Source organism: Anneissia japonica, unplaced genomic scaffold (assembly GCF_011630105.1).
Source record: "Anneissia japonica isolate Jap-2015-1 unplaced genomic scaffold, ASM1163010v1 scaffold1104_len307771_cov217, whole genome shotgun sequence".
NCBI classification, from domain to species: domain Eukaryota; kingdom Metazoa; phylum Echinodermata; class Crinoidea; order Comatulida; family Comatulidae; genus Anneissia; species Anneissia japonica.
The window spans coordinates 1-12,604 of record NW_022755771.1 but is presented as its reverse complement, the minus strand read 5'-3'; the positions used below and the strand labels follow the sequence as shown (position 1 = coordinate 12,604).

The 12,604-nt window shown below is 35.4% G+C and overlaps 3 protein-coding genes across 3 annotated transcripts in view; 1 reads left to right on the top strand and 2 right to left on the bottom strand.

Annotated features, from left to right (window-relative positions):
• The window catches only part of LOC117123745 (V-type proton ATPase 21 kDa proteolipid subunit-like), a 9,128-nt gene extending 5,481 nt beyond the window's left edge, over positions 1 to 3,647 (bottom strand). Inside the window, exon 1 of the mRNA XM_033269753.1 lies at positions 3,484 to 3,647. Coding sequence (XP_033125644.1) covers positions 3,484 to 3,547 — 64 coding nt within the window. The 5' untranslated portion in view covers positions 3,548 to 3,647. The remainder of the gene's footprint in view (positions 1 to 3,483) is intronic.
• A 23-nt stretch (positions 3,648 to 3,670) lies between these two features.
• LOC117123746 (protein Asterix-like) lies at positions 3,671 to 6,097 on the top strand. Its single transcript, XM_033269754.1, has 4 exons — positions 3,671 to 3,824; positions 4,679 to 4,784; positions 5,320 to 5,417; positions 5,801 to 6,097. Exons 1-4 carry the CDS (start codon positions 3,775 to 3,777, stop codon positions 5,868 to 5,870), a joined length of 324 nt encoding a protein of 107 aa, XP_033125645.1. The 5' UTR covers positions 3,671 to 3,774; the 3' UTR covers positions 5,871 to 6,097.
• Positions 6,098 to 6,249: 152 nt separating this feature from the next.
• On the bottom strand, positions 6,250 to 12,598 carry LOC117123744 (polyubiquitin-like). The gene is made up of 2 exons (XM_033269752.1): positions 12,411 to 12,598; positions 6,250 to 10,102 (listed from the first exon to the last, which is right to left on the bottom strand). Exons 1-2 carry the CDS (start codon positions 12,506 to 12,508, stop codon positions 8,170 to 8,172), a joined length of 2,031 nt encoding a protein of 676 aa, XP_033125643.1. The 5' UTR covers positions 12,509 to 12,598; the 3' UTR covers positions 6,250 to 8,169.
• Positions 12,599 to 12,604: the final 6 nt, after the last annotated feature.

Sequence of the window (12,604 nt, the reverse complement as noted above, 5' to 3'; positions counted from 1 at the left end):
ATATAAATATAAAGTTGTCAGTTCAGGCAACGTATAGTGCTTGATGCTATGCAGAGCGGTATAATAATAATAATAGTATAATACTTGTAACAGGGAACTTGTAATTTCACTCTACAGGCTGTTTCATGCACTAGGCAATCTTCAGAAGTGAAGGGAATTTCAAATTTGATGTGTATATGTAGAATTGGGCTGGTGTAGATGCAAATTAGGTATTATGTGTTTTTGAGTAGGAATTTGGCACGGTGTCTGCATTTTGAAAGGAGTTCGTGCCTTTTGTTCAAAGTAGATTGTTTGTCTGCATAAGTTATATGAAACTTGTCTGTGTTGCATAGGTTGCATCGCTTTGTTTTAGGTGAGTAGGATGATGCTCTATCAATAATGGACCATTTGATATTGTATTGTGTTTTGCTGTCTTTAAGTTTCCATATGAGCTTTGAAAGTTCTGTGCTGTTTCTGTGTTTTGGTGCATTGAATATATGCTTATGATTTGTATATCGGGTTTTAAACGCGGTATCTGTGAGCCCGATGTAATCCTTCAATTCTTCGTTTGTTGTGATTGTAGCTTTATAAATAATTGAGGAGGTGAGGCAGTTTCCCGAGGTGAGGCAGTTATTTGATCATTTTTCTCTATAGGTGTGTTAATTCCTCATTCTCGTGTAATTTGTTCCCATATTTTTCTTTGAACGTTCCCCGTCCCAATATGCGTAGGCAAGATCTTTTTTTTTGTTCCAAAATGTAGAGTTAACGCAACTAAAAATGATTTTATCAGTAGACTTTCCTCTTTCTATAATTCTGTTACAAACAATGAGCCTTCAATTGACATTTATTTTCAGCTCAAGTTAAACTTGCCATTTGATCATTCACCTGCTCTGGAACTGAATTTAATTGAACTTTCTTATAATGTTCCTTGTATATAATAGAAACTATTGTAAATTATTTTAACTGTATGCACATATTTTTATACTGCTTATAATATTTTTGAATGTTTCTTTGTGATTTTATCGATTCTCTCGCTGTAATTTTATATTGTATTTACATTATATGTGGCAAAGACAAGCCAAACCAGTCACTCGTCGCAAAAATCGATTTTGTGTTATTAATACGGTGTTAGAGAGTAAAATAATAGCTATAAAATGGTAAAAAAATCATTCAAATCGTACATTTCCTTATGAAGTTACAAGCGTTTAACCACAGAGCTGTTTAAAGAACAATATATGAGAAATCAGCCTTTAAAGTTTATGATTTCAGGCATTTCTCATGCAGAAACTATCGTTAAATCCTTAAAAAGTGTTGTTTTAACATTGAAAATGGGGAAAATAACAGCACAGGATGGTGTGTAGGTATATAAAGGTTAGTTTAGTTCAATAAAATAGATTTTTTAAAATTTGACATTTTAGCATGTTTTGGCCATTTTCTCTGAAACACGATTTGCGACGAGTGACTGGTTTGGCTTGTCTTTGCCACATATGCTCCCTGTTATTGGCGTTTTCGCTGTTGGGGGTGAAATGAAATAAGATTAAAATAAAAATTAAAAAATAATAATACCCATAGTTCCCCAGGGAGGTGGGATTATACCCGGGGATTCCCGTGCGCATGAACAGAACAAAAAAGACGATCATTTTGGGAAGTGGCAAAAGCAACAACTGTCCTAAAATTCGATGGCATCTCCAAAACCATGTTCCGGTGAAGAAATCAAAGTTTACTCGAACATCAAAGGGAAGGAAACACCCTAATTAGTAGGCCTAAGTGCCTAGCTAGAGAGGCAATATCTTGGTTTTACCTCAAGCTAGGCCAGCCTTTGCCTCAACTGTCTTGATATCCTAGGTTATTTTTTACCCAGCAACAACCAATCCAACCAATCACCTAACACGTGAAGACTGCCCACTTGTAATGTATGATGTAACAAGTTATTTTTAGCAGCAAGAGTCTCTCTGTGGAGTCTTCATGCTGTAAATTAACAATCCGATCAGCCCACTAGGTGGATCTCTTTAGGGACGTACCGCGGTGTTGTCTATTTTCATTGCTAAATTCTTTCACTCATCCTATAGCTTTTTTTTCAATATTTTTTATATTCAAATGTATACTTAAATAAGTACTAAATAATTTTCTGTATTTTAAAGATACAAGGCCCCGGAGGTTGAAAGCAATACCCCACCAGATGATCTTATGGGTGACTATATGAATTTACTTGGTAAGATATTCAGTATTGTGTGGTCTGATGCTAAATGTAAGCAATTTTAAAATCAAGGACAAAAAAAAATATTTTTAGCCGCAGCTGTGGAACATGCGAGTCTTCACGCTGCGAATTAATGATCCGATCAGCCTACTGGGCGTGTCTCTTTAGGAACAGATCGCGGTGTTGCCTATTTTCAGCCGGTTAGCGAGCTTGTTTATTTTAGCGACAGTAATCAACAAGAATGGGCTTTGTATTCAACTTTACGGCGACCAATGTCTGGTCTAGTCAATTGGAAGAGTTTCAGGTCTGCCAAATTCGGAGCCAACTCCTTTATATTTTGTGAGCATTTGTTAAATTTGCTGACCTACAGTAGGCCTACTCACCTAAATTATACCCTGGAACTTTGCCCAGGAAAATGCCTATACGCGGAGTTGGGTGGAAAGTCGGGTGTGGGATTATACCTAAGGTGGGACTATACCCGAGGAACTATGGTAATTAAAAATAAAAAATAACTTGCGAGGCACGCAATGACATTTGCAGCAAGACTACTCATAAAACAACACATAAACGTCACATGGAGTTGGCGAAAAATGGAGTTCAAATGAAAAAAAAAACTGGGGGAAAACGATGTATTATAGAAAGTATTTACAGGTTTTTCTATTTTAGGCCTTTGCCAAATAGCTAAAGTGAAGAATTTATTTAACATCGCGATGCTAAAACAAAATTTCGGAAATTTTTTCCTGACGTATGCGCAGTTTCACTTAATGTCCACACACATACACATGCAAAAAAGTGAATACAAGAGCTCCTATTGCATAGGAACTCAAAAAGAGAATACAATATCCTGAGGATTGCCATGAGTGCAAGCACTATCATTACTACTAAATGAATGCTTTAACTACTCCTGTAAAAGACTATCAGTATCAGGACAATTAGTCCTTGACCTGAATATTATTTATTAAATCTAGCCTATGTAGGCCGGTAGGCCTGGGTGCAGACCTATTTTCCTGCACAAACATCGTGAGTTAATATATTGTTTTTGATAAAACATCTATGCACTTTAAATACTTTACAACAGTATGGGTAGGTTTAGGCCCTACGCCTCACTTAGCCAGATTCACTCAGCTTAGGTTAGGTAAGGCCTAAGATGCCTGGGTAGGCCTAGCCTAGACCATGCACTGGGCATGGCTATAGAGTAGTAGTAGGGACCCAGGATAGGCCTAGGGCCCAGCCTAGGCTAGGATTGCCGTTGACTTCGAATTGAACACTTACTTCTTATTTTATTGTACATTTAATATTTTACTTACATATACCAATCAATACCGCTGTTATTATTGCGGATGAACTATACATTGCGTACCCCACAGACATCTTAAATATTCAAAAAAGTAACTACTTTGTAGCATAAACCCCAACTGCTTAAAAGCAATAAAGGAGAAAAAGACGGTCCCGTGATAGGTTTGTATGTTTGCGTTGGTACATTGTTTTCTCCACAGCAGTTCACGCCGCCACCAGAGGGAGACGGTAAGATAGATTTATCGAGTCGAGTCCCCCACCCACCCTCTTCTCTCCTAACTAAGGCTAGGCCTACGTTTAGCATGTCTTCAAATAATGTTGCAGACGTACGGAAACCAAGTAAAGCAAAACGGTAAGCTGAATTAACCTAGGCCTAGATGTTAGTACAACTCAGACTTAGCCTAATAATAGTAATGTACTGCCATTTGCGGGCCTAGCTAGTGCCTAGGCTAGTAGTAACTGTAGTATACTAGGCCTAGTACTAGTAGTAGTCTAGTACTAGGCTAGCCTACTACTACTAGGCCTAGCTGGGGGAGGGCAGGCCTAGCCTACGATGGTTAGCGCGGTCACGAATAGTCTCGGCCGCGCCCCGTAGAAGGCCAAAATGTATGGACCGCCGTTTGAATAATGAAAGCTTTGATATTTGGTTGAACGTTTAATTTATGTTATTAATTATACTGAACTTAGAGAATGCGCTTAAATTTTTAAATTTGTCGAATGTGTTACTTTTTCGCCGTGGTTATTGATCCATTGATCCGACACCGGAACCCAAATCCCAACTGCCTAGCGTTAGAACAACTACACACTATGAAATGAATGGTCATTAATATTTTTCCAAGTCAAAAACAAAAACATCGCGAGTAAGGGTTGAAATAAAACTGAAACATGAAGTTACCTCTATTTAGTAAAAATTAACTGAATCATAATATTGTAATGTAATTAAACAGCAGAGCCTGAGGCCTTCTATTTTGACTTACAGTGTAGAGATCGTAAAATAGCTACGTCAAGTGAGCTAGGAAGTCTAACCTAAGCCTAGCCACTTATCAGTGAGTGCTAGGCCACTGAGAAACAAAATACTGAAATTTTCATTCACCTTGACTTGTTTGCTAAATTCTTTCACTTATCCTATAGCTTTTTTCAATATTTTTTAAATTTTCAAATGTGTACTTGCTGTAAATAATTAAAATTATTTTCTGTATTTTAAAGATACAAGGCCCCAGTGGTTGAAAGCAATGCCCCACCAGATGATCCTATGGCTGACTATATGAATTTACTTGGTATGATATTCAGTATGTGTGGTCTGATGTTAAAGGTAAACAATTTTTTAAAATAAAGAACAAAAAAAAAAATCATAGAAATGATTCAACATCTTTAAGAAATCCCTGGTTACACAATGAATGCTGTTTCTGAATGGCAGCTGCATAATATAATCTAAGCAGCTTATTATGCTTAATATTTATTGTTAACGAGGAGAGTGGTAGGCACCAACTTGGAATTGTTCAAAATATATCATAATACCATAATACATTTTGAGATAAAACATTTTGCTTATAAAAGCTATCAAACAAAATAGCATCTGTGTATTTTTCATATAATTATAACACTTTGTTCAGAAAGAACAAACTCATTTACAACTAATCTTGGCCAAGTTGTAATACAGGGGTCCAAACTTTCCCGGAACTGGGATGAAATGTTCTTAGTTTTGTACGTTTCAACAATTTAGTTCAACTAAATCTGCCGCCTTTAGCAAATTTTAGGCAATGGGATACCCTCCTCAGAGAGAGAGAGGAAAGAGAGATTCAATTTTGGACATTCTTTTACAAATGATTTAAAATTTTTTCTTGTAGATGAAGTGGTGTGCCTGGGTAGCTGTATTTTGTTCTTTTATCAGTTTTGCAAATTCCAGAGTCACAGAAGATGGCAAACAAACATTTAGCAGTTTCATGTATGTATAATGTATTCATATGTCTTAATATATTTCTAGCTACTAATATACGTCCTCAAAGTGGGGCTGAAGTAAGCTATAAGAATACTCTATAAGTCACAGGTTACAATGAAGTAACATATTGAATCAATGTTTTCAACATATTCAAAATACTACAACTTGGACTTTCTTTTATTTATTTGCTGCAACGTTCCACAAACTTTCAGGCTGTGCCCCATAAACATTTTAGGTGTTTAACCAATCCTCCCAAATGCCTACGATAAGTACAGTACACATGCCAGAGTTTGTGAACTTTCATTTTTCTATCTGTATAATAATATATGAAGCACTTTGTTTCAGCGCAACAATAATGTTCTCACAAACAATTTTTTTTCCTCATTAAGGTTGTCAATATCTGCTGTTGTCATGTCATATCTGCAAAGTCCACAGCCAATGACCTTACCTTTTCAATGACCTGCCTTCAGCTACTTGTCATCAAGGGGATTCAGCTCATCCATAGTGATATAATCGATCTTGGATGCATGGTTTTTTTTATGTCTATTTCATTTCTTTCCTTTTATTTTAAATGTTAAGTGCATCTTGCATTTTGTGCTATATAAGTCTAACATTATTATTATTATCATTATTATTATTATTATTATTATTATTATTATTATTATTATTATTATTATTATTATTATGTTACTAAAATCTACCTTAAGGGGAACTTAGACAATGGAGAAATTACAGAACAATTAAAAAAACGACGTTAAGGGGAAAATAAAATGATGTTAAGGGGAAAATAACACAAAAGATATTCCACTTATTCCACTTCCACCACTGACCTGACGCATATTTTTATTATTATTATTATTATTATTTAAATTTAATTCAATAAAATACAGAATTGTAATTCTATAAAAATTAAATATTGCTGACAATGTTACTTATTTTAGTAATGCTGTATTTCCGTCCCCAAGTCATAATTAAATATTGGGAAGAAATGCATTGGTTAGTCGTATTTTCTTTATGTACATTGGTTCAGTATTTTAAATAGGCCAAATGAATAGTAGAATGGGTATTATTAATGTAACTGGAATTGTGAGAATTTTTAGAAGAATAACTAAGTTGTGAAAATAAATGAAGGTTTATATTACACAGTGTTCGATCTGCATTTTATTTTCCAATATGTAGAACAGACAAATAACAACAAACATAAACAGATGAAAGCTCACATTTACATCTATTGGGCTTGGTTTAATTATTGATCTAAAGAGTTCTAAACAAAGATTTGTATGATTAAAGATACAATAATACTCATGATACTCTAATAAGTATTACTACAACTAACATTGATGATTATCACAAACACCAAATTCTTCCTGTTCATTTTGGTATTTTTTTACCACAAAACAAAGGAACCTTCTTGTATTATCATAGTTCAAAATACGTTGCCCAACTATTAAACTTCAAGATATAAACTCACTGGTCCTCACAGAAAATCAACATTTGCCAAAATCAATAATCTGGAACCTTCTTACTTATTGATCAAAATAGTTTAAATTGTTTACTTGTGGATACTGTAATTCAGGCATGACACATGGGGCAGATTACACCATTTTCAAAGTCTCTCAAACATAATACAGTATTCGTATACTGTATAAAGTCTAGGTAGATACAATATTTCACTTCGAAAAACAAATGAAAATAGATATTCAGTGGCTGCATAGCGGCAACACAAAGACATCAGGACAGAATTCGTCTCTTTTTCAACAAATCTATATACATGTTCTCTTATTTTATGCTTCTTTTGCTATGAATTGTTTCCGCACTGAATCCTTTTTTGAACAATAAAACATGAATTGAAATTATTTACTTTAATGCAAATAATCTGTAAAAATATGACTTGCAGTAGTTATATAAAACTTGAAATAACTGGTACAATATTTTTTTACAAGCATGACATGACAGACTATTTTTAATGCTAATTAAAACATCAAATTTTTTATGGAATGATCAAATGTTTGTTCCAACATTCATTTTAATCATCAGATGCACTTAACACAAAAATTAATGAGAATGCCACTTTCAATAACTTATTGGGAAGTATGTAGAGGTGTCCCCTTTAAGGCACATTGATAGTAATTTTAGAACAAAAAAAAAAATACGATGAAGTGACATATAGAATCAATGTTGCTGTGTAGCACTTTGAAACATACATATAAATTGCTGAATAAGTGCTCGATTACCATTACGAACTACAAGCGACACCATTCCTTATAGGGCATTTCTGCTGATTCACTTGTGAACCGCCACTGATACAGACAATAACATTGCGAATATTACTGATGTTGTGTTTAAAAACATTATGAAGACCATAAAATGTAGCTTTTTATCAGTATCTATATTTCTAAATAGGGCTATAGTGAAGTAGAAAGGCATGCTCCATGTGTTGTATATAAACTGATTCAAAAGCAGTACCGTAATAATTATTGCAATATTATTACAAAAAAAAAAAAAAAGAATTAATGCAATTGTATTTTTATAAATCATTGATAGTTGATTTTTTCAGAATAAAATATGCACATTCTGTCATCACATCATGTCTCCTGGGGTTCAATGTAAATACTTAGGTACTCAGATTTTGTTTATTTGTCTATAAACATGTACAGTACTGTAAATGACGATATGATGCAAAGTGTGATGAACGTAAATCATGCGTAAAGCAATTTACGACAGTAGCAACCGACATATTTCAAGAAGCCATTTATAATTAAGAAATCTCAATTGGTTTCATTTGTAGGACACTGCCATTTTTTATGTCGAAGTCAGAAAGTCGTAGGCTGCCAGACACCAATGGGGAGCCTTGATATTCCAAGTGCTGCATTTGTGCTGATACCCCGGTCTTACGTTCAATCATCTCTTTGACTTTCATAACGGTATGCCATGGCTGGACGTCACTCAAGATAACCTTGCCTGATGAGGACACAATCATAACATTACCACTGTGAAGGTTAATTACTGATCCCTTTTTCAAATGATCCATGACCATATCATTATCATTTAGATGTTGATCACGGACTACAAGTGCCTGTCTAATGACTGGAATGGATTTTATCCTCCTTATTTCCTCTTTCAACTGCCTAACTGTGACGCATGGATCTAACTCCATTTTCAGGTTTTCACCAGCTGGTTTTTGAGCTATGATCACAGAACATGTCAAATCGATCGTACTCCCTTCACATATTTTATAGTGGATAAGAGAGCGACTGTCATCAAGAAACTTTCCTCTGAATCCTAGTTTCTGGGAGTCAACACAGACACCTGCCGCTTCCCTCAAGAGAAATTTAACATTTCTGATTGTCGAAAGTTCGTCTACCTCAAGTGGAATTAGTGTGTTGGTTTTAGTACGAACCCAAATACGGTAATTTAATTTCATTGATATTGCAGAGTTTTTGTGTAGATTGAAGTCATGAAGTAAATTACCATCATCCATAACGATATCCCGATGCAACAGGATTTGCTGGTGAGGGGGTACGCCCTCATATTTATATATTCGTGCCTTTGTGACAGCAACTGTTTCATTTAAATCAACGTCGATCATTCTTGTTCTTTGTCCCGTCTTCAGAATGATAGTCGTTGAACCTTCTGGGACATCTAACCTTAGGTATATTGAGGATTCAGAAGGAATTGAACTTTCAGAAAGAGTTGTTGTATCGTCAAGTTGAATTCCTCCGTAATAAAAACGTTGCCAGTGAGTTGGTATTCCTTCTTCTTTATCCAATATAGTTTTCAGACCCCAGATAGTCAAACCAGGCGAAATTTTTATATTAAAGGGCTGGAAACGTCGTGGGGAATTCTGGTCATCACCTCTTTGTACAATTGTGTATTCAGACATAAGTGGTTCTTCAGTAGCTGTCAATCCACTATCGCTTGACGTTCTTGTAACAGTCTCCTTGCTAATGTTCAACAGGGTTTCTTGTTCTTCCTCGTGTACGTAGTTTTCCCTCTTCTGTATCAGTAACTCTCTTTGTCTCTGCTTCATTTGTACGTTGCTCAGAACATGTTCTCGTTTCTCTAATTCGTCGAATTTAGTATCAAGCTCTTCAATTCTTAACATGTAATCCTTCTCTCGTTGTTTTTGCTCTGATTCGAAACGTGCAACATCATCCGCCAATCGCCGCCTGCCATGTTCAACAGAACCTATATCTTTCTCTCTTATGTCTAACTCTTCTTCATGAGATGTGAGCAGTTTTTCTTTAGTGTGTAACCGATTGCGTTCCTCGTGAAGATTTTCTTCGTTTCTCTCAATTTCATCTTTTTTCAGTACGATCTCGTTTTCTGCTTTCCTTAACTCGGCCATTTTCTTGTTCAAGCCTTCTTCTTTTACTTTCAAATTTCTTTCCATTTCATGAACCTTGTCTGTCTTCTGATTCCATTGATCTTGTGTTTCTTTTATCTTGCTTTCTTTCTGGCGCCACTCATTGTACCAACGTTGCCTTTCTAATTCCAGTTGTTCTTTCTCATTACTGAGTGCTTCAGTCTGCTGATGTAGTGTTGCTTTTGTATCGCGCTCTCTTTGTAAGATACTACTTTCCATCTCTCGCAGTTGCTTTTCCTTTAGCGTTTGATCTGTTTGCTGGTCTTCCAGACTCTCCTCTTTTTGCTTTATCTCTTTCATGCGGGCCATAATTTCAATTTGCTTTCTGTAATATAAATATAGTTAAATTGTGATAAATTTAGTGTTTAAATAAACCTATATAATTAACAGAAAATTCTAAACATGTTTCAGTTTATTTTTATGTATAATACAGTGAAGTGTATTTTGGTAGGATATAACGTGTACTTTAATGCAGGGCGGCGCCAGGAATTATCTGACAAGGGGTCCAGCTCCCCGACAAGGGCTCCTTCCCCTATCGTGAACAACTGTGTTGATTATGGTATTCTTTATTTAAAAACGATAATTTTATAGAAACCATGCAAGTCAAGAGGCCTATGCGGGGTGTACATAACCACCTGTCAGAGGTACCAGCCCACCTGTCGGGGAAGATCTTACGCTACCATCGCAACCCATACGATCGCGATAGTATAGGCCTATACGATATACATACCTCACACATACGGTAGCACTGCTCGCACTAAAAGTTTTTAATTCCTAAAATTTGACTTTCGGCGATCGAGGTCATTTTCCCCATACGATCTTGCTGGAAATTCCCCGATAGGGGTCCAAGCGGGGGGTCCAGGGGTCCCGTGAAAGTAAAACAAAATATAGAAACAATTCGGCATATTGATATGCTAATAATATGGCCTATTTGTTATGCTATAAATGGAAAACTAAATAAATATTTGTAATAGGCCTAAATGGTATTTTACAATTTTGTAATTCGTATAGGCCTATTGAATTGAACTGAATTGAGTCTCATATTTTGATATTTTTTTAATAAGCTTTTTGACTTTAAACGATTTTAACACCAATTCTTGTAAATGTGAGGAAAGCCTTGGTGAGCAGTGGTGGGGGGGGGGAGGGGCTGAGGATCTATAGCCCCCTCGTCGGGGATGCCTAGCCCCCCGTCGGGAAAGACGAATACATTCCGTCGGGGAATAAAAATAAAGTACAAAAATATTATTAATAATAATAATAATAATAATAATAATAATAATAATAATAATAATAATAATAATAATAATAATAATAATAATGTAATAACATAAATTCACGTGCCGTTTTATTGTAAGTTATCCGACTACCGTATATATTACTTTTTACATTGAATTAAGCCCATGAAACAACATATATTCTTCTTCACAATGAATTAATTACGTTTAAACATCTATTGGGACGTAAGTTAGCAGAACAGTGTCAAGTGTCAAAACAGCGTTTTGACACTATTTTTTAATGTTATGTATTGAAATAAAAAAAAAATACAAATGCACTCCACCAGTTTCAAAAATTCTGGATCCGCCCCCTGTTCAATGGAACTAATTAAAAATGATTTACGTTCTACTATGACAAATGCTCGTTTGGATATCCTCATGATGCTTAGAATACATTTAGATCAGGGAGCAACCTCGTGGTTTACAGATTTCAGGCAAAATTTTAAATTTTTATAACTTCACTTTGAATTAAAAGCTTGTACTGTGACGTTCCCGGTGACATTGTGTTTTTTTAATTCATCGTAGTATAATATTGTCACAAATTGGTGGCCTTACCATTACAGTAAGACATTATTCGTATTCGTAATTTTGTTGTTAATAAGTTGAATCACATGGATTATGAAAAACCTGGATTTCGCCATGATGGGAGGATAGTATTGTAGTGTAATACGGTGGTTTTTTTTATAATTTAAAAACGGATTTGAAAATAAGTTAGTTGGTTACATACTCTTTGTTTCTCATTTTTTAAATTAAAAAACAAATCGGTTTTGGAATTTCGACATTAAAAAACATACGGTAGCTTGATGCCTATTAATTAACTACTATAAAATTTACCAAAGTTCGTCAAATATCCGTAGCTTCTAGGGGGCCATGCCCCCTGGGCTCCCTGTGACCCCTAGGCGGCTTTCCCCCAGCCAAGTGAGGCTCGATTCGCTCGCCTATCCCCCCGTCGGGGCCTTTAGCCCCCTGTCGGACAGATCCTGGTGCCATCACTGAGTCTAGTTTTTTTTGTTTAAAGTAACACAAACAAATCAGATTGCAAAATGGTTGTCAATTGAAATTTTAGACATTTAGGTAAATTTTTTTTTGGTCGTTTTTATAATCTAATTTAAGCAATATTTGTGTTGCTAATTCTGGGGTAAAATGACAAAAACAAAAGTTGGAACTCATGGCACACACCTGTGCGCATTTTTTTAATCGTTATGTGATATCTTGTGTGTTATTAAAAACGTCCTTATACGTCACAAAATACTGTTTAGTTCATTATGCGCTTGCTCTGTTTTACCCCAGTCTTTCCCTATTCCTTAGAGAAAGAGAGAAACCGGAACTGTTTCAGGATCTAGCAAACTTGATACTTACAATTTGCATTCTTTCAGTCGGGTATTTATATCATCTTCTTTTAGTTGATGTTGTTCTTGAATTTCAATTGCTTCTGCTTCCTTTCTTTTTAATTCCATCGAACGACGTCTTTGTTCAAGATCGGTTTTCCGACAGTCATCCTCGCGATTTTCCACTTCTCTTTCGCGTATGATCACATCTGCTTCACGTCGTGT

Bases quoted from the DNA above. Each gene is read 5' to 3' on its own strand.
- LOC117123746 (XM_033269754.1), top strand. From the start codon at position 3,775: ATGTCTTCAAATAATGTTGCAGACGTACGGAAACCAAGTAAAGCAAAA. The intron at 4,785-5,319 runs GTAAACAATTTT...TTTTTCTTGTAG, and splicing joins TGTGTGGTCTGATGTTAAAG to ATGAAGTGGTGTGCCTGGGT. The intron at 5,418-5,800 runs GTATGTATAATG...TTCCTCATTAAG, and splicing joins CAAACATTTAGCAGTTTCAT to GTTGTCAATATCTGCTGTTG.
- LOC117123744 (XM_033269752.1), bottom strand. From the start codon at position 12,508: ATGGAATTAAAAAGAAAGGAAGCAGAAGCAATTGAAATTCAAGAACAA. The intron at 10,103-12,410 runs GTAAGTATCAAG...TTTATATTACAG, and splicing joins CGACTGAAAGAATGCAAATT to AAAGCAAATTGAAATTATGG.